This window comes from Somniosus microcephalus, unplaced genomic scaffold, assembly GCF_052327205.1.
Source record: "Somniosus microcephalus isolate GS21.2 unplaced genomic scaffold, FLI_Smic_1.0 unresolved_chr2, whole genome shotgun sequence".
NCBI classification, from domain to species: domain Eukaryota; kingdom Metazoa; phylum Chordata; class Chondrichthyes; order Squaliformes; family Somniosidae; genus Somniosus; species Somniosus microcephalus.
This window is the reverse complement of record NW_028225180.1, coordinates 71,875,244-71,902,606: the sequence shown is the minus strand read 5'-3', so window position 1 is coordinate 71,902,606 and position 27,363 is coordinate 71,875,244. Positions and strand designations below refer to the sequence as shown.

The 27,363-nt window shown below is 57.3% G+C and overlaps 1 protein-coding gene across 1 annotated transcript in view; it reads right to left on the bottom strand.

Annotated features, from left to right (window-relative positions):
* Positions 1-27,363, bottom strand: part of LOC147092802 (pyruvate carboxylase, mitochondrial-like) — a gene marked incomplete at its 5' end in the record, with an annotated part of 1,160,114 nt that overhangs the window by 185,285 nt on the left and 947,466 nt on the right. The window contains one exon of the mRNA XM_085976052.1: positions 3,541-3,697. Coding sequence (XP_085832178.1) covers positions 3,541-3,697 — 157 coding nt within the window. The remainder of the gene's footprint in view (positions 1-3,540; positions 3,698-27,363) is intronic.

The window sequence follows — 27,363 nt, the reverse complement described above, 5'->3', positions numbered from 1 at the left end:
TTTTAAGGAGCGTCTTAAAGGAGCAGAGAGAGGCGGAGAGGTTTAGGGAGGGAATTCCAGAGCTCAGGGCCCAGGCAGCTGAAGGCACGGCCGCCAATGGTGGAGCGATTAAAATCGAGGCCAGAATTGGAGGAGCGCAGAGATCTCGGAGGATTGAGGGGCTGGAGGAGATTACAGAGATAGGGAGGGGCGAGGCCGTGGAGGGATTTGAATACAGGGATGAGAATTTTAAAATGGAGGTGCTGCCGGACCAGCGAGCACAGGGGGTGATGAGTGAACGAGACTCGGTGCGAGTTAGGATACGGGGCAGCAGGGTGCTGGATAAGCTCAAATTCATGGAGTCGATTTTAGGAGGAAGTTGCTGGCTGTTTGTATCTAGTTCACACCGAGGCTGTTCCTGGTTACTAATTGATCCCAGTGGCAGATGGATTCTGAGTTCTGCAGTTTATGCTCATCATGTACGGCCAGCATTTGGAATAAAGACCATGCGAATATATTACAAGTAATTAAATTCATTTCTAATTTATATGTGTCTGGTATTAAGAATATTTAAGAGGCTCTCAGCTGAGGACAAATCCTAACATGGAAAAGTCTGCTTGGATTTACTTGCTCCAAACTTTCCAGGACTCGGAATGCTGGTGATTGAAGGAACCATTCCCATTTCAAACAGATGAGTGTAAAAGTTGGGGCGAAGGAATTGAGACACATTCATTGACTAGAAATAGCACAACAAGACAACATAAGAACATAAGAAATAGGTGCAGGAGTCAGCCATTCAGCCCCTCGAGCCTGCTCCGCTATTCAGTAAGATCATGGCCGATCTTCTGCCTCATCTCCACTTTCCTGTCCGATCCCCATATCCCTTGATTCCCCGAGAGTCCAAAAATCTATCGAACTCAGCCTTGAATATACTCAACGACTGAGCCTCCACAGCCCTCTGGGGTAGAGAATTCCAAAGATTCGCCACCCTCTGAGTGAAGAAATTTCTCCTCATCTCAGTCCTAAATGGCCGACCCCTTATCCTGAGATTGTGACCCCTAGTTCTAGACCCTCCAGCCAGGGGAAACAATCGCTCAGCATCCACCCTGTCAACCCAAGACAAGACAAGAACCCATCCTACCCCATGCTCACCACCCAGACAGTGAGGAGTTCGCACGGATACAGGTGCCCAGGGAATTACTGGTGGCAGAGTGTTATGGGTGCCCAGGGAGTTACTGGCACCCGGAGTGTCGTGGCTCCACCAGTGCCAATCCGGATCTCTGTTCGAAAGACAAGGGGGTCGATTTTAACTCAGGTGCGGGGAATTGTCGGGTTCCCCGAATTTAGAGTTTCCCACACGAATCTAAATGGGTCTGTGAGATTGATGCAATTTTAACTCAATTGGCCAATTGGTTTCCAGCGTGTGGGAAGCCTTGGCAATTGAGTATTTCCAGTCAGAAAGTCGCAGATTATGACGTCATCATTGCTGCTGCTTTTAAGGTCCACAGCAAGCCTTGCTTCTTCTGCAGGCTTCCAATCTTTACCATTAAGATGGCACGGGAGCCTGCAGGAGCAACGGCCAGCGGGAGGGCAAGAGCTGCCCCCAAATTTGATGAGGCTTCACTCCAGGCATTGCTGGATGGTGCTAGGGCCCACAGGGAGGTCCTGTTCCCTATCTTCAGGGAGGAAGAGGCCTCCCAGTCAAACCAAGGCTGTGTGGCTACAGGTGGCTGGGGAAGTCAACTCCTTGGGGCTCACACGGCGCACCTGGATGCAGTGCAGGAAAAGATTCCATGACCTTCATTGCACTGGAAAAGTAAGTACTGTATGAAGTTTCCATCACCCTCAATCTGATCCCCATTGCCTTTCCTCACCAGCACTCAGCTTTAGCAATCTCTTCCTCCACATCCCACTAGACACTCACATCCATGCACCCTTACCCATTCCCTCTCACTCTATGCTCACATTCACAGAACTATTCGACCATGCAGCCCTCACACTCCCTCTCACTCTGATGCTTTGAACACAACTGACAACACACAGGGAGGGCCCTTGGTCTTGCAGCCTCACTCCATCTTTGTCTCCTTCTAAGTATCTATGCTATGCAATCTCTGCACTCACTCCTTCATTCTCACTCAACCTCCACTTGTCTCCCTCATTGCAGGAAAAAAGAGCTCACAACAGGAGAGAGCGAGCCAGGACAGGAGGAGGGCCGCCCTCATTGGCCCAGCTCACTCCCTGGGAGGAAGGCGTCCTGGAGATTGTCGGGGCTGACAGAGATGCGGAAGTTGGGGAAGGACAGACAGGTGCATCCCCGCAAGCTGGTGACAGAATAGTTTTCCATCTCTCTCATTGGCATTGCATGAGTCGCTGATAATGATTGTGAAGCTACATCATATGGACTTATGATCATCTGCAAAATGCAACGTGCATGTAACCTTGGCATCACATCTCAGACCTGTTGCAGGCGGGACTGATTCGGGACCATCAGACACACCTGGGTTAAAATGGCTAGGTGTCGGGAACCAGGCGGGGGGGTCCCGACCCCCAGGTTTTGCGATTTTAACCCCCCCCCACGCCTCAAAGCAAGCCTGACGGCTGAGTTAAAATCGAGCCCAAGGTGTGCAAAATTATCATTATCTTTTAAAAAATATTTCTGAGTCGAATAACTTGCCAATGTCCGCTTCAAAAATTGTATCCTGTATTTCTAGAATGTTCACTCTGCACTCAACACTGTTCCGTGGCAGTGGGGCCTGGAGGTGTGATGTCAGCCTGCGGCACATTGTGAGTGGCAGGATTTCGAATCATAGAATGATACAGCACAGGAGGAGGCCAATCGGCCCACCGTGCCTGTGCCGGCTCTTTGAAAGAGCTCTCCAATTAGTCCCACTACCCCCTGCTCTTTCCCCACAGCCCTGCAAATTTCTCCCTATCAATTGCCTTTCGAAAGTTATTATTGCATCTGCTTCCACCGCCCTTTCAGGCAGTGCATTCCAGATCACAACAACTCGCTGCGTAAAATAAACTCTCCTCATCTCCTCCCTCTTGGCTCTTTCGCCAATCACCTTAAATCTGTGTCCTCTGGTTACCAACCCTCCTGCCACTGGAAACAGTTTCTCCTTATTTATTCTATCAAAAAACTTCATAATTTTGAACGCCTCTATTAAATCTCCCCTTAACCTTCTCTGCTCTAAGGAGAACAATTCCAGCTTCTCCAGTCTCTCCACATAACTGAGGTCCCTCTTCCCTGGAACCATTCTAGTAAATCTCCTCTGCACCCTCTCCAAGGCCTTGACATCCTTCCTGCAGTGTGGTGCCCAGAATTGGACATGATACTCCAGCTGAGGCCTAACCAGTGTTTTATAAAGGTTTACCATAACTTCCTGGCTTTTGTACTTTATTCCTCTATTGATAAAACCAAGGATCCCCTATGCTTTTTTTAACAGCCTTCTCAACTTGTCCTGCCACCTTCAAATTCTATTGAGACACAGAATTAATGATGGGCTGGAGGGTATCGCGAAGGGCAGTAGGCGGCAGCTCAGGGCAGAGGAGATGTCTTACTTGTACACCGTGTTGTCCGGGTAGTTGGTGTAACCCACAGCGTTGGCACCTCGCAGGAGCATCTGGAAGGGGATGTTGGGGATGAGGCCTCGCAACTCCTGCAGACGTTTCCAGGGGCACTCATAGAGGAAGCGCATCGCCACGTCAAAGGTGGCACCTGTGGGCGAGAGAGCATCAACATTCATTGACATGGTGAGCACACCAAATAGAATGAGCATTTAACGGGTGACTGCATCAAACCCACCCAAAACTCAACACCACTAAACCGTAACATAGAAAGATAGAAACATAGAAAAATAGGAGCAGGAGTCGGCCATTCGGCCCTTCGAGCCTGCTCCGCCATTCAATATGACCATGGCTGATCCTCTATCTCAATACCATATTCCCGCTCTCTCCCCATACCCCTTGATGCCTTTTGTGTCTAGGAATCTATCTATCTCCTTCTTAAATATATTCAGTGACTTGGCCTCCACAGCCTTCTGTGGTAGAGAATTCCACAGGTTCACCACCCTCTGAGTGAAGAAATTTATCCTCATCTCAGTCCTAAATGTCCTACTCCATATCCTGAGACTGTGATCCCTCGTTCTAGAGCCCCCAGCCAGGGGAAACATCCTCCCTGCATCCAGTCTGTCTAGCCCTGTCAGAATTTTATACGTTTCAATGAGATCCCTTCTCATTCTTCTAAACTCCAGTGAATACAGGCCTAGTCGACCCAATCTCTCCTCATACGACAGTCCTGCCATCCCAGGAATCAGTCTGGTGAACCTTCGCTGCACTCCCTCTATGGCAAGTATATCCTTTCTTAGGTAACACAAGCACTGATCCCCTGTCCACACGCAATGCCACTAAATCTGCTAGAGCTTTTTGAGGTTGTAACTAGCAGGGGAGATAAGGGGAACCAGTATAAAAACAGAGAATGCTGAGAATACTCAGCAGGCCAGGCAGCATCCGTGGAGAGAGAAACAGAGTTAACGATTCAGGTCGATGACCTTTCATCAGAACTGGATGCAGTATATTTGGATTTTTAGAAAGCATTCCATAAGGTGCCAGATAAAAGGTTGCTACACAAGATAAGGGATTGGGGGGTAATATATTAGCATGGATAGAGGATTGGTTAATGGATTGGTCTACCTCGGGGAGCTGTGGAGAATCAGTCGTTGAGTATTATCAAGACTGAGATCGATAGATTTTTGGACTCATGGGGAATCAAGGGATATGGGGATCGGGCTGGAAAGTGGAGTGGAGGTCGAAGATCAGCCATGATCTTATTGAATGGCGGAGCAGGCTCGAGTGGCCGAATGGCCAACTCCTGCTCAGCTTCCTTAAGTTCTGATAAAGTGGAATTCAACACAAGACCTGATCCCCTGCCACACACAACCCCTTGGTCCTTGTTCTGTGATGGAAACGCCATTTTTCTATTACTTGGCTTGTGGTTTGCGGTTTACCTGGATTAGCAATGAATTCACCCTTTCCCAGTTCATCCTCGCCTGTTCTTCTCATGGTTTAATAGTGCATGGAATTAGGATTTTCTATATTACTTAGTATCTAATATCTCTCCATAAAGTCCCGTTTCATTTGTATTCCGTTGAAGGCTAGACTCTCCTAGTCAGGTATAGCATAGACAGATACAGAGCAATGTTCATTCAACATCACACACTCCCAGGGCAGGTACAGCGCGGGTTAGATACAGAGTAAAGCTCCCTCTACATTGTCCCACCAAACACTCCCAGGGCAGGTACAGCACGGGTTACATACAGAGTAAAGCTCCCTCTACATTGTCCCACCAAACACTCCCAGGGCAGGTACAGCACGCGTTAGATACAGAGTAAAGCTCCCTCTACACTGCCCATCAAACACTCCCAGGGCAGGTACAGCACGGGTTAGATAGAGAGTAAAGCTCCCTCTAAACTGTCCCATCAAACACTCCCAGGGCAGGTACAGCACGGGTTAGATACAGAGTAAAGCTCCCCCTACGCTGTCCCGTCAAACACTCCCAGGGCAGGTACAGCACGGGGTTAGATACAGAGTAAAGCTCCCTCTACACTGTCTCATCAAACACTCCCAGGGCAGGTACAGCATGGGTTAGATAACAGAGTAAAGCTCCCTCTACACTGTCCCATCAAACACTCCCAGGGCAGGTACAGCAGGGGTTAGATACAGAGTAAAGCTCCCTCTACGCTGTCCCGTCAAACACTCCCAGGGCAGGTACAGAATGGGGTTAGATACAGAGTAAAGCTCCCTCTACATTGTCCCTTCAAATATTCCCAGGGCAGGTAATGCACGGGTTAGATACAGAGTCAAGCTCCCTCTACACTGTCCCGTCAAACACTCCAGGACAGGTACAGCATGGGGTTAGATACAGAGTAAAGCTCCCTCTACACTGTCCCATCAAACACTCCCAGGGCAGGTACAGCATAGGTTAGATACAGAGTAAAGCTCCCTGTACACGGTCCCATCAAACACTCCCAGGGCAGGTACAGCACAGGGTAGACACACAGAGAATTTCCCTCTACACTGTCCCATCAAACACTCCCAGGACAGGTACAGCACGGGTTAGATACAGAGTAAAGCTCCCTCTACACTGTCCCATCAAACACTCCCAAGGCAGGTACAGCACGGGTTAGATACAGAGTAAAGCTCCCTCTACACTGTCCCATCAAACACTCCCAGGGCAGGTACAGCACGGGTTAGATACAGAGTAAAGCTCCCTCTACACTGTCCGAACAATGCGCCTTAACCGAGCCTCAGAAGAACAGCCCCAACTGCACCAGGGTGGCTTTTCGCACATCCTGTGACCTCTCTGACTGAGGCTCCTCATCCATCTCCAGATACCCACTGGATTAAGATTGTTGTAGCAACCTTTCAGATGGAACTTTATCGACGGTTTTCTGGAAGTCTGGTTACAACATACCACAGGGCTGGCCAACAGTTGGTCTGTCAATTCCTCGGAAAAGTCAAGGAGATTGGTCAGTCAGGATCTGCCCCTTTTGAATCACTGCAGTCTGCCCTCACTGGGGTATTTTCAAACGGGTTATCCTCAAATTCATTCCGAACAATTGGTTCCATTAATCTGACAGTTACTCAACTGAGACAAAGTCTCTGGATTATCTTCAATACAGGTACCAGGTTGGCTTGTTTCTGATCGGCAGTGACCCCGCCTGTTCACTGACTCTCTCATGGCGATGGTTAGCATTCTGTAGATTTCGTCCCTCCATGACCCGAGCATGGGAGCCTTTCTCCATCCCCCACACGGAGCAGTGTCTCCCACACAGAGCTGTCCCCCACATGGAGCAGTGTCCCCCACACGGAGCAGTGTCCCCCACACGGAGCAGTGTCCCCCACACGGAGCTGTCCCCCACACAGAGCAGTGTCCCCTCACACGGAGCAGTGTCCCCCACATGGAGCACTGTCCCCCATATGGAGCAATGTCCCCCCACACAGAGCAGTGTACTCCTACACAGAGCAGTGTCTCCCACACAGAGCTGTCCCCCACATGGAGCAGTGTCCCCCACACGGAGCTGTGTCCCCCCACATGGAGCAGTGTCTCCCACACGGAGCTGTCCCCCACACAGAGCAGTGACCCCCCCACATGGAGCTGTCCCCCACATGGAGCAGTGTCCCCCACACGGAGCAGTGTCCCCCCACACAGAGCAGTGACCCACCACACAGAGCAGTGACCCACCACACAGAGCACTGTCCCCCGCATGGAGCAGTGACCCCCACACGGAGTGGTAGCCCCACATGGAGCAGTGTCCACCCACACGAAGTAGTGTCTCCCACACGGAGCAGTGTCTCCCACACGGAGCAGTGTCTCCCACACGGAGCAGTGTCCCCCACACGGAGCAGTGTCTCCCACACGGAGCTGTCCCCCGCACGGAGCAGTGTCCCCCGCACGGTGCAGTGTCCCCCGCACGGAGCAGTGTCCCCCCCCGCACGGAGCAGTGTCCCCCCCACACGGAGCTGTCCCCCACATGGAGCAGTGTCCCCCACACGGAGCAGTGTTCCCCCCACAAGGAGCAGTGACCCACCACACAGAGCATTGTCCCCCACACGGAGCACTGTCCCCCACATGGAGCAGTGTCTCACACACGGAGCTGTCCCCCACACGGAGCAGTGTCTCCCACACGGAGCTGTCCCCCACACGGAGCAGTGTCCCCCACACGGAGCTGTCCCCCACACAGAGCAGTGTCCCCTCACACGGAGCAGTGTCCCCCACATGGAGCACTGTCCCCCATACGGAGCAATGTCCCCCCACACAGAGCAGTGTACTCCTACACAGAGCAGTGTCTCCCACACAGAGCTGTCCCCCATATGGAGCAGTGTCCCCCACATGGAGCACTGTCCCCCATACGGAGCAATGTCCCCCCACACAGAGCAGTGTACTCCTACACAGAGCAGTGTCTCCCACACAGAGCTGTCCCCCATATGGAGCAGTGTCCCCCACACGGAGCAATGTCCCCCCACACAGAGCGGTGTCTCCCACACGGAGCTGTCCCCCACACAGAGCAGTGACCCCCTCACATGGAGCTGTCCCCCACATGGAGCAGTGTCCCCCACACGGAGCAGTGTCCCCCACACAGAGCAGTGACCCACCACACAGAGCACTGTCCCCCGCATGGAGCAGTGACCCCCACACGGAGTGGTAGCCCCACATGTAGCAGTGTCCACCCACACGAAGTAGTGTCTCCCACACGGAGCAGTGTCTCCCACATGGAGCAGTGTCCCCCACATGGAGCAGTGTCTCCCACACGGAGCTGTCCCCCACATGGAGCAGTGTCCCCCGCACGGAGCAGTGTCCCCCCGCACGGAGCAGTGTCCCCCCACAAGGAGCTGTGTCTCCCACACGGAGTTGTCCCCCACACGGAGCAGTGTCCCCTACATGGGATATCTCCCTGATCGTCCACACAGTCTCCATTTTTTTCTCCCTTCTCACCAAATACAATCAACGCACCTCAAGCAGGTCTGTAAATTCCCAATAACCGCACGCTGTGCCTGATCCTTCGCCTCCCTGACCCCACATTAGTTCATCGCCCATTGAGTTGGAGTAGTAACCAAGCCCTGCCAATTCACCCACAGCTGATATCCACTGCTGAAAGCACCTCTCAGATGACATTAAGCCTTTCCACCATCTACAAGGCACAAGTCAGGAGTGTGGTGGAATACTCTCCATTTGCCTGGATGAGTGCAGCTCCAACAACACTCAAGAAGCTCGACACCATTCAGGACAAAGCAGCCCGCTTGATTGACATCCCATCCGCCACATTAAACATTCACTCCCTCCACCACCGGCGCACCGTGGCTGCAGTGTGTACCATCTACAAGATGCACTGCAGCAACTCGCCAAGGCTCCTTCGGCAGCACCTCCCAAACCCGCAACCTCTTCCACCTAGAAGGACAAGGGAACTCCACCACCTCCAAGTTCCCCTCCAAGTCACACACCATCCTGACTTGGAAGTATATCGGCCGATCCTTCATCGTCGCTGGATCAAATTCTTGGAACTCCCTCCCTAACAGCACTGTGGGAGCACCTTCACCACACGGACTGCAGCGGTTCAAGAAGGCGGCTCACCACCACCTTCTCAAGGGCAACTAGGGATGGGCAATAAATGCTGGGCTTTGCCAGCGATGCCCACATCCCGTGAATGATTTTAAAAAAACAGGATCAGCTGAGGAGAATGCCGAGGGTCTTGCTGCTCGCTTCACAACTGCTGCAGGAGATCTCTTTGTTCTACAACTCGCGACATGATGTGCAGTGTGGAGAGTGACCCACGGTGCCAGCTACAATTTAAATACATGCTCTTCCCGCATCTGCAGACCACAGTGATGTGGGACACGGTGCTTTCCGCAGGGTCTCCGCGGGAGCTCTGCTTCCCAGTGTCCGGAATCATGGGGGTAGATCTCGACTTCAATGGAAATAAAAATCGGGAGCGATGTAACTGGAAGGCGCTGTCTGAAAGGTGGAAGCAGATTCCACAATCACATTCAAAAGGCGAATTGGATAAATACCTGAAGTGGAAAAATTTGCTGGGCTACGGCGAAAAATCCTCCTCAAAACCGACCTCTTTGACCAAGCTTTTGGTCACCTGTCCTAATATCTCCTTATGGGGCTCGGTGTCAAATTTTGTTTGATAATCGCTCCTGTGAAGCACCCTGGGACGTTTTACTACGTTAAAGGCGCTATATAAATGCAAGTTATTGTTGCTGTTTAAGACGATTAAAGGAGTTGATCGGGTAGATAGAGAGAAACTATTTCCTCTGGTGGAGGGAGTCCCGAACAAGGGGGCATCACCTTAAAATTAGAGCCAGGCCGTTCAGGGGTGATGTCAGGAAGCACTTCTTCACACAAAGGGGGGTGGAAATCTGGAACTCGCTCCCCCCAAAAAGCTGTCGAGGCTGGGGGTCAATTGACAATTTCAAAACTGAGATTGATGGATTTTTGTTGGGTAAGGGTATCAAGGGATACGGAACCAAGGCGGGTAGATGGAGTTAAGATACAGATCAGCCATGATCTGATTGAATGGCGGGACAGGCTCGAGGGGCTGAATGACCTCCTCCTGTCTCTATGCTCCAGACTCGGGCAAACAAAGCGTAACCATTTCCTCCACCACTCTAGATGGAGGTCACGAGCCAATCCAGTTTGACTCTTGGAATTCAGAATTGGGTTCCTAAACACATGGGGTGGTTTCTGAACGTTAACCCAACAAAGCTTTAGAATTCAGTTGTGAGCCTTGGCTCGGTCAGTCTCTCTCTCGCCTCTGAGTCAGAAGGTCGTGGGTTCGAGCCCCACTCCAGAGAGTTGAGCACTCCAGTGCCAGTACTGAGGGAGCGCCGCACTGTCGGAGGGGCAGTACTTGGGAGCGCCGCACTGTGGGAGGGGCAGTACTGAGGGAGGGCCGCACTGTCGGAGGGGCAGTACTGAGGGAGGGCCGCACTGTCGGAGGGGCAGTACTGAGGGAGGGCCGCACTGTCGGAGGGGCAGTACTGAGGGAGCGCCGCACTGTCGGAGGGGCAGTACTGAGGGAGAGCCGCACTGACGGAGGGGCAGTACTGAGGGAGCGCCGCACTGTTGGAGGGGCAGTACTGAGGGAGCGCCGCACTATCGGAGGGGCAGTACTGAGGGAGCACCACACTGTCGGAGGGGCAGTACTGAGGGAGCGCTGCACTGTCGGAGGAGCAGTAATAAGTGAGCGCCGCACTGTCGGAGGGGCAGTACTGAGGGAGCGTCAGAGGGGCAGTACTGAGGGAGCGCCGCACTGTCGGAGGGTCAATACTGAGGGAGCGCCGCACTGTGGGAGGGGCAGTACTGAGGGAGGGCCGCACTGTCGGAGGGGCAGTACTGAGGGAGCGCCGCACTGTCGGAGGGGCAGTACTGAGGGAGAGCCGCACTGTCGGAGGGGCAGTACTGAGGGAGCGCCGCACTGTCGGAGGGGCAGTACTGAGGGAGCGCTGCACTGTCAGAGGGGCAGTACTGAGGGAGTGCCGCACTGTCGGAGGAGCAGTACTGAGGGAGCGCCGCACGGTCGGAGGGGCATTACTGAGGGAGCGCCGCACTGTTGGAGGGGCGGTACTGAGGGAGCGCCGCACTGTCGGAGGGGCGGTACTGAGGGAGAGCCGCACTGTCAGAGGGGCAGTACTGAGGGAGCGCCGCACTGTCGGAGGGGCAGTACTGAGGGAGCGCTGCACTGTCAGAGGGGCAGTACTGAGGGAGTGCCGCACTGTCGGAGGAGCAGTACTGAGGGAGCGCCGCACGGTCGGAGGGGCATTACTGAGGGAGCGCCGCACTGTTGGAGGGGCGGTACTGAGGGAGCGCCGCACTGTCGGAGGGGTGGTACTGAGGGAGAGCCGCACTGTCAGAGGGGCAGTACTGAGGGAGCGCCGCACTGTCGGAGGGGCAGTACTGAGGGAGCGCTGCACTGTCAGAGGGGCAGTACTGAGGGAGTGCCGCACTGTCGGAGGAGCAGTACTGAGGGAGCGCCGCACGGTCGGAGGGGCATTACTGAGGGAGCGCCGCACTGTTGGAGGGGCGGTACTGAGGGAGCGCCGCACTGTCGGAGGGGCAGTACTGAGGGAGCGCCGCACTGTCGGAGGGGCAGTACTGAGGGAGCGCCGCACTGTCGGAGGGGTAGTACTGAGGGAGCGCCGCACTGTCGGAGGGGCAGTACTGAGGGAGCGCCGCACTATCGGAGGGGCAGTACTGAGGGAGCACCACACTGTCGGAGGGGCAGTACTGAGGGAGCGCCGCACTGTCGGAGGGTCAGTACTGAGGGAACGCCGCACTGTCGGAGGAGCAGTACTAAGTGAGCGCCGCACTGTCGGAGGGGCAGTACTGAGGGAGCGTCAGAGGGGCAGTACTGAGGGAGCGCTGCACTGTCGGAGGAGCAGAACTGAGGGAGCGCCACACTGTCAGAGGGCAGTACTGAGGGAGCGCCACACTGTCGGACGGGCAGTACTGAGAGATCGCCGCACTGTCGGAGGGGCAGTACTGAGGGAGTGCCGCACTGTCAGAGGGGCAGTACTGAGGAAGCGCTGCAATGTCGGAGGGGCAGTACTGAGGGAGCACCGCATTGTCGGAGGGGCAGTACTGAGGGAGGGCCGCACTGTTGAAGGGGTGGTACTGAGGGAGCGCTGCACTGTCGGAGGGGCAGTACTGAGGGAGCACCGCATTGTCAGAGGGGTGGTACTGAGGGAGTGCCGCACTTTCGGAGGGGCAGTACTGAGGGAGCACCGCATTGTCGGAGGGGCGGTACTGAGCGAGTGCCGCACTGTCAGAGGGGCAGTACTGAGAGAGTGCCGCACTGTCGGAGGGGCAGTACTGAGGGAGCGCCGCACTGTCGGAGGGGCGGTACTGAGGGAGCGTCAGAGGGGCAGTACTGAGGGAGCGCCGCACTGTCGGAGGGTCAGTACTGAGGGAGCGCTGCACTGTCGGAGGAGCAGAACTGAGGGAGCGCCACACTGTCAGAGGGCAGTACTGAGGGAGCGCCACACTGTCGGACGGGCAGTACTGAGAGATCGCCGCACTGTCGGAGGGGCAGTACTGAGGGAGTGCCGCACTGTCAGAGGGGCAGTACTGAGGAAGCGCTGCAATGTCGGAGGGGCAGTACTGAGGGAGCACCGCATTGTCGGAGGGGCAGTACTGAGGGAGGGCCGCACTGTTGAAGGGGTGGTACTGAGGGAGCGCTGCACTGTCGGAGGGGCAGTACTGAGGGAGCACCGCATTGTCAGAGGGGTGGTACTGAGGGAGTGCCGCACTTTCGGAGGGGCAGTACTGAGGGAGCACCGCATTGTCGGAGGGGCGGTACTGAGCGAGTGCCGCACTGTCAGAGGGGCAGTACTGAGAGAGTGCCGCACTGTCGGAGGGGCAGTACTGAGGGAGCGCCGCACTGTCGGAGGGGCGGTACTGAGAGAGCGCCGCACTGTCGGAGGGGCAGTACTGAGGGAGTGCCGCACTGTCGGAGGGGCAATACTGAGGGAGCTCTGCACTGTCGGAGGGGCAGTACTGAGGGAGCGCCGCACTGTCGGAGGGGCAGTACTGAGGGAGCTCCGCACTGTCGGAGGGGCAATACTGAGGGAGTGCCGCACTGTCGGAGGGGCAGTACTGAGGGAGCGCCGCACTGTCGGAGGGGCAGTACTGAGGGAGCACCGCATTGTCGGAGGGGCGGTACTGAGGGAGCGCCGCACTTTCGGAGGGGCAGTACTGAGGTAGCACCGCATTGTTGGAGGGGCGGTACTGAGCGAGTGCCGCACTGTCAGAGGGGCAGTACTGAGAGAGCGCCGCACTGTCGGAGGGGCAGTAATGAGGGAGTGCCGCACTGTCGGAGGGGCAATACTGAGGGAGCTCTGCACTGTCGGAGGGGCAGTACTGAGGGAGCTCCGCACTGTCGGAGGGGCAGTACTGAGGGAGCTCCGCACTGTCGGAGGAGCAGTATTGAGGGAGCGCCGCACTGTCAGAGGGGCAATATTGAGGGAGTGCCGCACTGTCGGAGGGGCAGTACTGAGGAAGCGCCGCTCTGTCGGAGGAGCAGTACTGAGGGAGCGCCGCACTGTCGGAGGGGCAGTACTGAGGGAGTGTAGCACTGTTGGAGGGATAGTACTGAGGGAGCGCCGCACTGTTGGAGGTGCCGTCTTTGAGATGAGATGTTAAACCGAAGCCCCGTCTGCCCTCTCAGGTGGACATAAAAGATCCCACAGCCCCTATTGGAAGAAGAGCAGGGGGAGTTCTCCCTGGTGTCCTGGGGCCAATATTTATCCCTCAACCAACATCACTAAACAAAAAATGAAGTGGTCATTATCACATTGTTGTTTGTGGGAGCTTGCTGTGTGCAAATTGCCTGCAGCGTTTCCTACATTACAACAGTGACTACACTTCAAATAGTACTTAATTGGCTGTTAAGCGCTTTGAGACATCCTGAGGTTGTGAAAAGGCGCTGTAAGAACGCAAATTCTTTCTAATGTGCAAATCCAGTTGCTTCACCGTGTTTTTTACCCCAGTCGTGCTTCCTTCCTGTTGTCTCCAGATTTTAGAAACCGTAGTTATATAAAAAAGAACACCCGTTGCCCTGGAAACCAGTGCACGGTGAATAAATTACAGTCTGCCCTGATTCTACACGTGCCGTTGTACATGACCCTTTCTAATGGCATAACGAGATCTCTAGTTTATTTTTCATGAATTGTTCGTTCAGATGTCTGTCGGTGATTGGCAGCTGGGTTCTGCCTCCCCGTTGACCTGTTACACGGGCATTGACATAGCTGTACATCATCGTAGAATACCAGTGTGTCCTGCAACATGAGAACCCAAATCATGGGCAGTGTTCGGAGTTGTCCAGACGGGAGACAGGGGCACTATGTTCAGGTACAATTAAACGCGAGAAGATTGCTTTCCTTTTAGAAAGTGGTTGAGTTGCCAGAATTAATAAGTTCCTAACAGCATTATCCCCGAATTGTGCTAATAGCTTAGAGCCAGCAAGTATCACACAAGTGGCTGGCGTTGTTAGACTCCCTCGCACCAACCCCTCTGCGTTGGCCGAGAAACTCCGCATTAAATCACTGGGTTCCGGCTACTGTCGATTTATCACTGAAACGTGCGGCTTATTACATCAGCCTCCTCTGCCCAACGCCTGGGGCGAGTCCATCGCAGGTAATGTTCCATAACAAGGCTGCAATCCGAGGCACCACTTGCAGAAACAAACACCCACTCGGAAAAAAAAAGGTTAATATGCCGAGATTTACACCAGACTGTAGCTGGAAAACTACAGAGAAAGCAGTAATCAATAACTGTAGTCTCAATTCCAGCGTTGGTGCAGTACTTACTGCAAATAGAAATAGTGAGTAGGCTGAGAAATGAGATAATGAGAGAGACAGAGAGAGGGAGTGAATGAGAGAGCTAGAAAGGGACAGAGAGAGTGAGAGAGGAACAGAGAGGGGCAGAGAGAGGGAGGGATAGAGGAACAGAGAGGGGCAGAGAGAGGGAGGGATAGAGTCAGGGAGGGACAGAGAGAGGGAGGGACAGAGTCAGGGAGGGACAGAGAGAGAGGGAGGGATAGAGGGACAGAGAGAGAGGGAGGGATAGAGGAACAGAGAGGGGCAGAGAGAGGGAGGGATAGAGGAACAGAGAGGGGCAGAGAGAGAGGGAGGGACAGAGTCAGGGAGGGACAGAGAGAGGGAGGGACAGAGTCAGGGAGGGACAGAGAGAGAGGGGCAGAGAAGAACAGACGGGGAGAGAGAGAGACAGACAGGGAGAGACAGAGAGAGAAGGGCAGAGAGGGAGGGATAGAGTCAGGGATGGACAGAGACGGAGGGATAGAGGAACAGAGAGGGGCAGAGAGAGGGAGGGATAGAGTCAGGGAGGGACAGAGAGAGGGAGGGACAGAGTCAGGGAGGGACAGAGAGAGAGGGAGGGATAGAGGAACAGAGAGGGGCAGAGAGAGGGAGGGATAGAGGAACAGAGAGGGGCAGAGAGAGAGGGAGGGACAGAGTCAGGGAGGGACAGAGAGAGGGAGGGACAGAGTCAGGGAGGGACAGAGAGAGAGGGGCAGAGAAGAACAGACGGGGAGAGAGAGAGACAGACAGGGAGAGACAGAGAGAGAAGGGCAGAGAGGGAGGGATAGAGTCAGGGATGGACAGAGACGGAGGGAGAGAGAGAGAGGGGCAGAGAAGAACAGACAGAGAGAGAGAGACAGACAGGGAGAGACAGAGAGAGATAAGAGTGTGGGAGAGAGACAAAGAAAGAGAGGGACAGAGAGCGAGGGAAAAAGAGAGAGGCAAAGAGGGACAGAGAGAGAGACTGAGAGAGAGAGAGATAGAGACAGAGAGGAATAGACAGAGGTAGAGGGACAGACACAGATAAGAGTGTGGGAGAGAGAGACAGAGAGAGACAGACAGAGAGAGAGACAGAGAGAGCGAGAGACAGAGAGAGAGAGAGAGACAGAGAGAGAGAGAGACAGAGAGAGAGACAGACAGAGAGAGCGAGAGACAGAGAGAGAGAGAGACAGGGAGACAGACAGAGAGAGCGAGAGACAGGGAGAGAGAGAGACAGGGAGACAGACAGAGAGAGCGAGAGACAGAGAGAGAGAGAGACAGGGAGACAGACAGAGAGAGCGAGAGACAGAGAGAGAGAGAGACAGGGAGACAGACAGAGAGACAGACAGAGAGAGCGAGAGAGAGAGACAGGGAGACAGACAGAGAGAGCGAGAGACAGAGAGAGAGAGAGACAGGGAGACAGACCGAGAGAGAGACAGGGAGACAGACCGAGAGAGAGTCAGAGAGACAGACAGAGAGACAGACGGAGAAAGTCAGAGAGAGAGACAGAGGGAGAGAGAAAGGGGAGAGAGAGACAGAGGGAGAGAGAAAGGGGAGAGAGAGAGACGGAGAGGTAGGGAAAGTGAGAGATAAAAACAGCAAGAGAGACAGAAGGAGAGAGCAAGGGAGAAAAAAGAGTGTGAGACAGAGAGTGAGACAGACAGAGACCGAGGGAGAGAGATACAGATGTACAGCTGTGTCTAACAACATGACTGATTGCTGCTCCTGATGTGATTCCGGCAGCTTAAAATATCAAAAGGAAATGGAGCAGGAGGACCAGGCTCGGCTGTCTGGGCCAACCTTGACCTAACAGCCCCGACCCACCCAAACCCGACCCACCCAACCGCGACACCGACCCGACCCCAACCCACCCATCCCCGACCCACCCATCTCCGACCGAACTACCCCGACCCACCCACCCACCCAACCCCGACTCACCCAACCCCAACTGACCCAACCCCTACCCACCCAACCCCAACACCGACTCACTCACCCACCCAACCCCGACTCACCCAACCCCAACTGACCCAACCCCGACCCGACCCCGACCCACGCGACCCCGACCTACCCGACCCCAACCCACCCGACCCCGATCCACTCAACCCCGACCGACCCAACCCCGACACACCCGACCCGACCCACCCGACCCTGACCCACCCGACCCCAACCCCGACACACCCAACCCCGACCCCGACCCACCCGACCCCGACCCACCCCAACACCGACCCGACCCCAACCGAACCCGACCCACCCGACACCGACCCCGACCCACCCGACCCTGACCCACCCGACCCCGACACTGACCCGACCTCGAGCCACCCGATCCCGACCTGACCCCGACCCACCCGACCCCGACACCGACCCACTCGACCCCGACCCCAACCCACCCGACCCCGACTGACCCCGACCCACCCAACCCCAACCCCGACCCACCCGACACCAAACCCGACCCCGACCCCGACCCACCCCCACCCACCCGACCCCGACCCGACCCCGACCTCAACCCCGACCCACCCGTCCCCGACCCCGACCCACCCGACCCGGACCCACCCGACCCCGATCCACCCGACCCCGACCCACCCACTCGACCCGGACCCACTCGACCTCGACTCACCCGACCCCGACGCCGACCCGCCCGACCCCCCCGATCCCGACCCACCCGACCCACCTGACCCCGACCCAACCCCGATCCGGCCCCGACCCACCCGGCCCCAACCCACCCGACCCGGACACAAACCCCCCGAACCAACCCCGACCTACCCAATCCCGACCGACCCAACACCGACCGACCCAACACAACCCCAACTCCGACCCACCCGACCCCGACCCACCCAACCCTGACCCACCCGATCCCGACACCGACCCACCCGATCCCGACCCGACCCACCCAACCGCGACCCACCTGACCCTGACCTACCCGACCCACGACCCACCCGACCTCGACACCGACCCCCCCAACCCACCCGACCCCGACCCACCTGACCCCGACCTACCCGACCCAGACCCACCGACCCCCCCGCCCGACCTGACCCTGACCCACCCAACCCTGACCCACCGAGCCACCCGACCCCGGCCCAACCCCGACCCTGACCCACCCGACCCCGATCCACCCGACCCCGACCACCCGACACCCCCGACCCCGACCCACCCAACCCTGACACACATGACCCCGACCCACCCGACCCCGACCCATCCGACCCCGACCCACCCAATCCCGACCCCGACCCACCGACTCCGACCCACCTGACCCCGACCCGACCCCGACCCAACCAACCCGGACACCGACCCTACCAACCCCACCGACCTCGACCGACCCCGACCCACCCGACCTCGACCCCGACCCACCCGACCCCCCCGACCCCGACCCGGACCCACTCGACCCCGACTCACCCGACCCACTCGGCCCCGACCCACCCGACCCCGACCCACCTGACCCCGATCCACCTGACCCCGACCCAGACCCACCCGATCCTGACCCACCCGACCAACCCGACCCCGACCGACCCGACCCACCCACCCGACCCGGACCAACCCGACCCACCCGACCCCGACCCACCCACCCGACCCCGACCCGACCCACCCGATCCCGACCCACCCAACCCGGACCAACCCGACCCACCCGACCCCGACCCACCCACTCGACCTCGACCCAGACCCACCCGATCCCGACCCACCCGACCCCGACCCGACCCACCCGACTCCGACCCAACCCCGATCCCACCCGACCCCGACCCGGACACAACCCCCCCGAACCAACCCCGACCCCGACCTACCGAACCCCGACCGACCCAACACCGACCCGACCCCAACACAACCCCAACCCCGACCCACCCGACCCCGACCCACCCAATCCCGACCGACCGAACACCGACCCGACTCCGACCCGAGCCCGACCCACCCAATCCCGACCCAGCCGACCTCGACCCACCCGACATCGACCCACCCGACCCCGACCCGACCCCGACCCACCCGACCCTGACCCACCCGACCCCGACCCGACCCACCCGACCCTGACCCACCCGATCCCGACCCGACCCCGACCCACCCGATCCCGACCCACCCGACCTCGACCCGACCCCGACCCAACCAACCCGGACACCGACCCCGACCCCGACCTACCCGACCCTGACCCACCCGATCCCGACCCACCCGACCCAACCAACCCGGACACCGACCCCGACCCCACCGACCCCGACCGACCCCGACCCACCCGATCCCGACCCGACCCCGACCCACCCGATCCCGACCCACCCGACCTCGACCCGACCCCGACCCAACCAACCCGGACACCGACCCCGACCCCACCGACCCCGACCTACCCGACCCCGACCCACCCGACCCCGACCCGGACCCACTCGACCCCGACCCACCCAACCCCGACCCACCCGACCCCGACCCACCCGACCCACTCGACCCCGACCCACCTGACCCGGACCCACTCGACCCCGACCCACCCAGCTCCGACCCACCCGGCCCCGACCCACCCGACGCCGACCCACCCGACCCCCCCGACCCCGACCCACCCGACCGACCCGACCCACCCGACCCCGACCGACCCGACCCCAACCCACCCACCCGACCCGGACCAACTCGACCTCGACCCACCCGACCCCGACCCACCCGATCCCGACCCACCCGACCCCGACCCGACCCACCAGACCCCGACCCAACCCCGATCCCACCCGACCCCGACCCACCCGACCCTGACCCACCCGACCCCGACCCGACCCACCCGACCCTGACCCACCCGATCCCGACCCGACCCCGACCCACCCGATCCCGACCCACCCGACCTCGACCCGACCCCGACCCAACCAACCCGGACACCGACCCCGACCCCACCGACCCCGACCGACCCCGACCTACCCGACCCTGACCCACCCGATCCCGACCCGACCCCGACCCACCCGATCCCGACCCACCCGACCTCGACCCGACCCCGACCCAACCAACCCGGACACCGACCCCGACCCCGACCTACCCGACCCCGACCCACCCGACCCCGACCCGGACCCACTCGACCCCGACCCACCCAAACCCGACCCCGACCCACCCGACCCCGACCCACCCGACCCACTCGACCCCGACCCACCCGACCCGGACCCACTCGACCCCGACCCACCCAGCCCCGACCCACCCGACCCCGACCCACCCGACGCCGACCCACCCGACCCCCCCGACCCCGACCCACCCGACCGACCCGACCCACCCGACCCCGACCGACCCGACCCCAACCCACCCACCCGACCCGGACCAACTCGACCTCGACCCACCCGACCCCGACCCACCCGATCCCGACCCCGACCCACCAGACCCCGACCCAACCCCGATCCCACCCGACCCCGACCCACCCGGCCCAGACCCACCCGACCCGGACACAACCCCCCCGAACCCACCCCGACCCCGACCCACCCAATCCCGACCGACCCGAACACAACCCCAACCCCCCCGACCCCGACCCACCCAATCCCGACCGAACACCGACCCGACTCCGACCCGACCGACCCGAGCCCGACCCAGCAAGTCCCGACCCAGCCGACCTCGACCCATCCGACCCCGACCCACCCGGCCCCGACCCACCCAATCCCGACCCATCCAACCCCGCCCCGGACCCACTCGACCCCGACCCACCCGACCCCGACCCAGCCGACCCACCCGACCCCAACCCACCCGACTGACCCGACCCCGATTCACCAGACCCACCCCCGACCGACACAACCCAGACCCACCCGACCCCCGACCCACCCCCGACCGACCCAACCCCAACCCGACCCCGACCCAGACACAACCCCCCCGAACCAACCCCGACCCTGACCGACCCCGACCCACCCGACCCCGACCCACCCAATACCGACCCGATCCCGACCCCGACCCACCCGACCCCGACCCACCCAATACCGACCCGATCCCGACCCAACCGACCCCGACCGACCCCCCCCCCGACCTGACCCCGACCGACCCCCCCCGACCCCGACCGACCCGACACCGACCGACCCAACACCGACCCACCAACCCCGACCCACCCAACCCCGACTGACCCAACCCCGACTGACCCGACCCCGACCGACCCAACACCGACCCACCCAATACCGACCCGATCCCAACCCCGACCGACCCGACCCCGACCGACGCACCCAACCCCGACCCACCCGACACCGACCCAGACCCACCCGACCCCGACCGACCCGACCGACCCAACACCGACCCGAACCCAACCCCGACTGACCCGACCCCGACTGACCCGACCCCGACCGACCCACCCAATCCCGACCCACCAACCCACCCGACCCCGACCGACCCAACCCCAACGACCCACCCGACCCCGACCCACCCGACTCCGACCCACCGACTCCGACCGACCCAACCCCAACGACCCACCCGACCCCGACCCACCCGACTCCGACCCACCAACCCCGACCGACCCAACCCCAACCGACCAACTCAACCTCGACCGACCTACACTGACCAACCCAACCTTGACTGATCCAACTTTGACTGCACCATTCAGTGAGGAATTGCACAATTAAATAAACAGAAATAAAATCAGTGATTGGGGACAGGCTCCTCTATGGAAAAGAAAGTCTTGCATTTCTAGAGCACTTTTCACAACCACAGGATGTCCCAAAGCGCTTTACAGCCAATGAAGTACTTTTGAAGTGTAGTCACTGTTGTAATGTGGGAAACGCAGCAGCCAATTTGCGCACAGCAAGGTCCCACAAACAGCAATGTGTTAACGACCAGATCATCTGTTTTAGTGATGTTGATTGAGGGTAAATATTGGCCCCAGGACACCGGGGAGAACTCCCCTGCTCTTCTTCCAATAGTGGCCGTGGGATCTTTTACGTCCACCTGAGAGAGCAGACGGGGCCTCGGTTTAACATCTCATCTGAAAGACGGCACCTCTGACAGTGCGGCACTCCCTCAGTACTGCCCCTTCGACAGTGCGGCGCTCCCTCAGTACTGCCCCTCCGACAGTGCGGCACTCCCTCAGTACTGCCCCTCCGACAGTGCGGCACTCCCACAGTACTGCCCCTCCAACAGTGCGGCGCTCCCTCAATACTGCCCCTCTGACAGTGCGGCGCTCCCTCAATACTGCCCCTCCGACAGTGCGGCGCTCCCTCAATACTGCCCCTCCGACAGTGCGGCGCTCCCTCAGTACTGCCCCTCCGACAGTGCGGCGCTCCCTCAGTACCGCCCCTCTGACAGTGCGGCGCTCCCTCAGTACTGCCCCTCTGACAGTGCGGCGCTCCCTCAGTACCGCCCCTCTGACAGTACGGCGCTCCCTCAGTACCGCCCCTCTGACAGTGTGGCGCTCCCTCAGCACTGCACTGGGATTGTCATCCTGGATTTTGTGCTCAAGTCACTGGAGTGGGACTCGAACCCATGACCTTCTGACTCAGAGGTGAGGGTGCTACCCACTGAGCAACTGGCTGACAAGCAGTGTAGGCGTTAGATCCCTCGCTGACGTCTGTGATGTTGGTAAAGGGATAAAATTGTCCCAGGACTCTGGGGAGAACTCCCCTGCTCTTCTTCGAAACAGTGCCATGGGATCTTTTACGTCCACCTGATAGGGCAGACGGGGCCTCGGTTTAACGTCTCAACTGAAAGACGGTGCCTCCGAAGGAGCAGTGCTCCCTCAGTACTGCCCTGGATTACAGGTACATTAGGTAGAAAGCTCGCAGGGTGCTGCTGAGTTGAGCTTTCCCCAGGAGTGATTCAATGCAATCTGGTTTAAAATTGGTTTCTATTGCTAATGGCACCATGGCGCTTACACAATCTGCTGACACACTAAACCTTCGGTCAGGCTGATCAATAGGACCTTAACCTCTATTTCTCCAAAGTATTAAGGCTGTACTGGGTTATCACAAGGCTGCACTGTGTTATTACAGAAACAAAGACTGAAACTGAAGTGAGAGCGGGTGAGAGTGGACAGGAGAAAAAGAGAGAGATGGAGAGAAAGAGAGAGATAGAGATGGAGAGAAAGAGAAATAGAGAGGGAAAAAAAGAGACTCGCACATGAGCGAGACAGACACCCACTCACAACAGAGCAAGAGCGAGACACACCGAGAGATAGAATGAGATAGAGACATGCACAGGCAGAACGAGAGACAGACGGGGGTGATGGATGAGCAGGGCTAGGTAGGGGCAGTAGAGTTGAGCTGCAGTTTATGGAAGGGTCAGGATGGAAGGGCAGGAGTGTAATGGAAAAATCAGCAGTTAATATTCAACACACCCTGAGGAGATCCTATTCTGGACGCTGGAACTTCCTTAGAATCGCAAGACAATTTTGAATGACAAAAACTTCCACACGCGTAGACACACATGTGTTATCACAAGGCTGTACTGTGTTATCACTGGCTGGCCACACATGCAAATACACGCATATGCCAAGGCACACGCACATTGCACGCAACCAGACACACACAAATACATGCACACACATGTGCACACGCACATTGCACGCAGAGTGCTGCACTGTCGGAGGTGCCGTCTTTCGGATGAGACGTTAAACCGAGGCCCCGTCTGCCCTCTCGGGTGGATGTAAAAGATCCCACGGCCGCTATTGGAAGAAGAGCAGGGGGAGTTCTCCCCGGTGTCCTGGGCCCAATATTTATCCCTCAACCAGCATAACAAAAACAGATGATCTGGTCATTATCACATTGCTGTTTGTGGGAGCTTGCTGTGCGCAAATTGGCTGCTGCGTTTCCCACATTACAACAGTGACCACACTTCAAAAAAAGTACTTAATTGGCTGTAAAGCACTTTGGGATGTCCGGTGGTCGTGAAATACACATCATAACTGAGAAATGCTGCGGGAGGATGAGGCACTCTATGTCGCTGCCGATTTTCAGGCTATAAGATGCCCCGAATGTTGACAAACTCCCTCAGCACCTGGTCCAAGAGCGATGCCGGATTGTCTGTGGGTGGGAGGGCCGAATGTGCAGCTTCCTTTAACAGGGGTGTCTCTTGGAGGCTGAATATCGATCCAGTAGCAGTGGTGAGGATTGAGGTACCAGCTCCCTCGATAAAGACCCAGGGGCCACACTGGGGTCGGAGGACTGGGAGTGACCTGGGGGACGCTAAGTCAGTTTTACAAGGGCCAGGTTTGCAGCAATGTAAACTGCTGGAACTGTTGACCTTGAGAGGCTGTAGCCCTGAGAGAGGGATCAGTAGAGGATTTCAGCTCCATCCTCTGCCAACAGTGCACCTGAGGCAGGGCCAAGGACAGCCGGGGCTGAAACTATTCACAGCATTCTGAAACCCTCAGCCAAGCCTTTGTTACCTCCAGACTCGACTATTCCAACGCTCTGCTGGCCGGCCTCCCACTTTGCACCCTCCGTGAACTTCAGCTCATCCAAAACTCGGCTGCCTGTATCCCAAATCGCACCGAGTTCCGTTCACCCATCACACCTGTCCTCGCAGGAGTAGGCCATTCGACCCCTCGAGCCTGCTCCGCCATTCAATAAGATCATGATCTTCTATCTCAACTCCCGCACTATCCACATATCCCTTGATTCCCTTAATAAATCTGTGGAATTCTCTGCCCCAGAGAGCCGTGGAGGCTGGGTCATTAAATACATTTAAGGTGGAGATAGACAGATTTTTGCAAGATAAGGGAGTGAAGGGTTATGGGGAGCGGGCAGGGAAGTGGCTTTGAGCCCAAGATCAGCCATGATCTTATTGAATGGCGGAGCAGGCTCGAGGGGCCAAGTGGCCTACTCCTGCTCCTATTTCTTATGTTCTTATGTTCAGCGCAGAGAGTCGCTTTTGAAAATAATTTGCCGCAAATCTCCAGTTGTTCTAACGACACTTTCCTTCCCCCTCTGGCTCCTGGGTTCAAATCCCACCAAAGGAGTTGGGTTGAAAACCTCCTCTCACGGTTGGCTGAAGGCGTCCATGGTGCGGCGGGCTTGGAGTGGTCGAAGCCCCATGGACCTCGATCTGCAGAACCTTTCAGTCATGAGGAACAGAACCAAGTCTCTGCTGCTGGAGCCCGAAGGGTCTCCATCTTAAATGTGAGCACAGCTCCGCGGGTTGCTATCTATCGCCTGTTACTGATATTAAACCCAGCTGCCTGGCCCCTAAGCTCTGGAATTCCCTCCCTAAACCTCTCCGCCTCTCTCCTCCTCTAAAATGCTCCTTAAAATCTACCTCCACCTGTTCTTGCCATGGAGGGAGTGCAGCGAAGATTCACCAGACTGATACCTGGGATGGCAGGAATGACGTATGAAGAGAGATTGGGTTGATTAGGCTTATATTCGCTAGAGTTTAGAAGAATGAGAGGGAATCTCATTGAAACTTATAAAATTCTAACAGGACTAGACAGACTAGATGCAGGAAGGATGTTCCCGATGGCGGGGGAGTCCAGAACCAGGGGTCACAGTCTAAGGATAAGGGGTAAGCCATTTAGGACTGAGATAAGGAGGAATTTCTTCACCCAGAGAGTGGTGAACCTGTGGAATTCTCTACCACAGAATACAGTTGAGGCCAATTCATTAAATATATTCAAGAAGGAGTTAGATATATTTCTTATTTCTTAAGGCTAAGGGGATCAAGGGATATGAGGAGAAGGACAGGGTATTGAATTTGGATGATCAGCCATGATCGCATTGAATGGCGGAGCAGGCTCGAGGGGCCGAATGGCCGACTCCTGCTCCTATCTTCTATGTTTCTATGCCCTAATATCTCCTAAGGTGGCTCAGTGCCAAATTCTTGTCTGATAACGCTCCTGTGAAGCGCTGTGGGTCGCTTCACTATGCTAAAGGCACGATATAAATGCGAGTTGCTGTTGCCCAGAATCGAAAAACGTTCAGCTCCCCATTCATGACGTTGGTCACTGCCACGATACAGAAACGCATCAGAAATGAAACACGACTAAATAAATCCCTTCGGTCCTGCAGATGCGTGAATCGTCTTTGGAGCCCCCCCGCCGCCCCCCCGAGGGAACGGAGAGCAGAAAAGGATCTCATTTCCAATCAGGGTGACCTGCACTGACATCCCGCTCTGCTGAAACCCCATCATGACAGCTCAATCTGCTCAATCCTGCCCTGGCCGGCATTCTCCCAGACGCACATTACATTACCTCCCTCGGCCTGAACACCACGCACAGTCTGGTAATAACTCGTGATGAGCGTCTGTGCGGCTGCCAGCTCAGTGGGCTTAATTCGAACAAGCCAAATTTTGAAAATATGAAGCTGTCAAGCCGGGTTTTCATGGCAACAGGATGAGCTGATGGGTTTCCATGCTGGTTCATTCCAAACTAATTAAAGCGCTGCTGAGGCAGGAAGATTTGGACTCATGTCTTGTTATTTACTAAAGTAAAATGCGGTCTTCAGCGGGATTTTGTCCTACATCAGGACAAGACATTAAACAACAGGGAAGCTAATGAGAAGCACTGGCCCCATCACCGTACCTGCCAAAATAGGCCAGTGGGGATGGGGCCAAACTATGCCCCCCTGAGCCATTTCTGACCCTCAAACCGTGGCAATCCGTCCCACCAACGCAGGCAATTCTATTCATTTTGGAGCTTACGTCGCCCCTCTCCGCCCTTGCATCAGCCCATCCGCTGCTGAACCCCTCATCCATGCCTTTGTTACCTCTAGACCTGACTATTCCAATGCACTCCTGGCCGGCCTCCCACATTCCACCCTACGTAAACTTGAGCTCATCCAAAACTCTGCTGCCCCGTGTCCTAACTCGCACCGAGTCCCGTTCACCCATCACCCCCTGTGCTCGCTGCCCCGTGTCCTAACTCGCACCGAGTCCCGTTCACCCATCGCCCCCTGTGCTCACTGCCCCGTGTCCTAACTCGCACCGAGTCCCGTTCACCCATCACCCCCTGTGCTCACTGCCCCGTGTCCTAACTCGCACCAAGTCCCGTTCACCCATCACCCCCTGTGCTCGCTGCCCCGTGTCCTAACTCGCACCGAGTCCCGTTCACCCATCACCCCCTGTGCTCACTGCCCCGTGTCCTAACTCGCACCGAGTCCCGTTCACCCATCACCCCGTGCTCACTGCCCCGTGTCCTAACTCGCACCGAGTCCCGTTCACCCATCACCCCCTGTGCTCGCTGCCCCGTGTCCTAACTCGCACCGAGTCCCGTTCACCCATCGCCCCCTGTGCTCACTGCCCCGTGTCCTAACTCGCACCGAGTCCCGTTCACCCATCACCCCCTGTGCTCACTGCCCCGTGTCCTAACTCGCACCAAGTCCCGTTCACCCATCACCCCCTGTGCTCGCTGCCCCGTGTCCTAACTCGCACCAAGTCCCGTTCACCCATCACCCCCTGTGCTCCCTGCCCCGTGTCCTAACTCGCACCAAGTCCCGTTCACCCATCACCCCGTGCTCACTGCCCCGTGTCCTAACTCGCACCCAGTCCCGTTCACCCATCACCCCCTGTGCTCACTGCCCCGTGTCCTAACTCGCACCGAGTCCCGTTCACCCATCACCCCCTGTGCTCACTGACCCGTGTCCTAACTCGCACCGAGTCCCGTTCACCCATCACCCCCTGTGCTCACTGCCCCGTGTC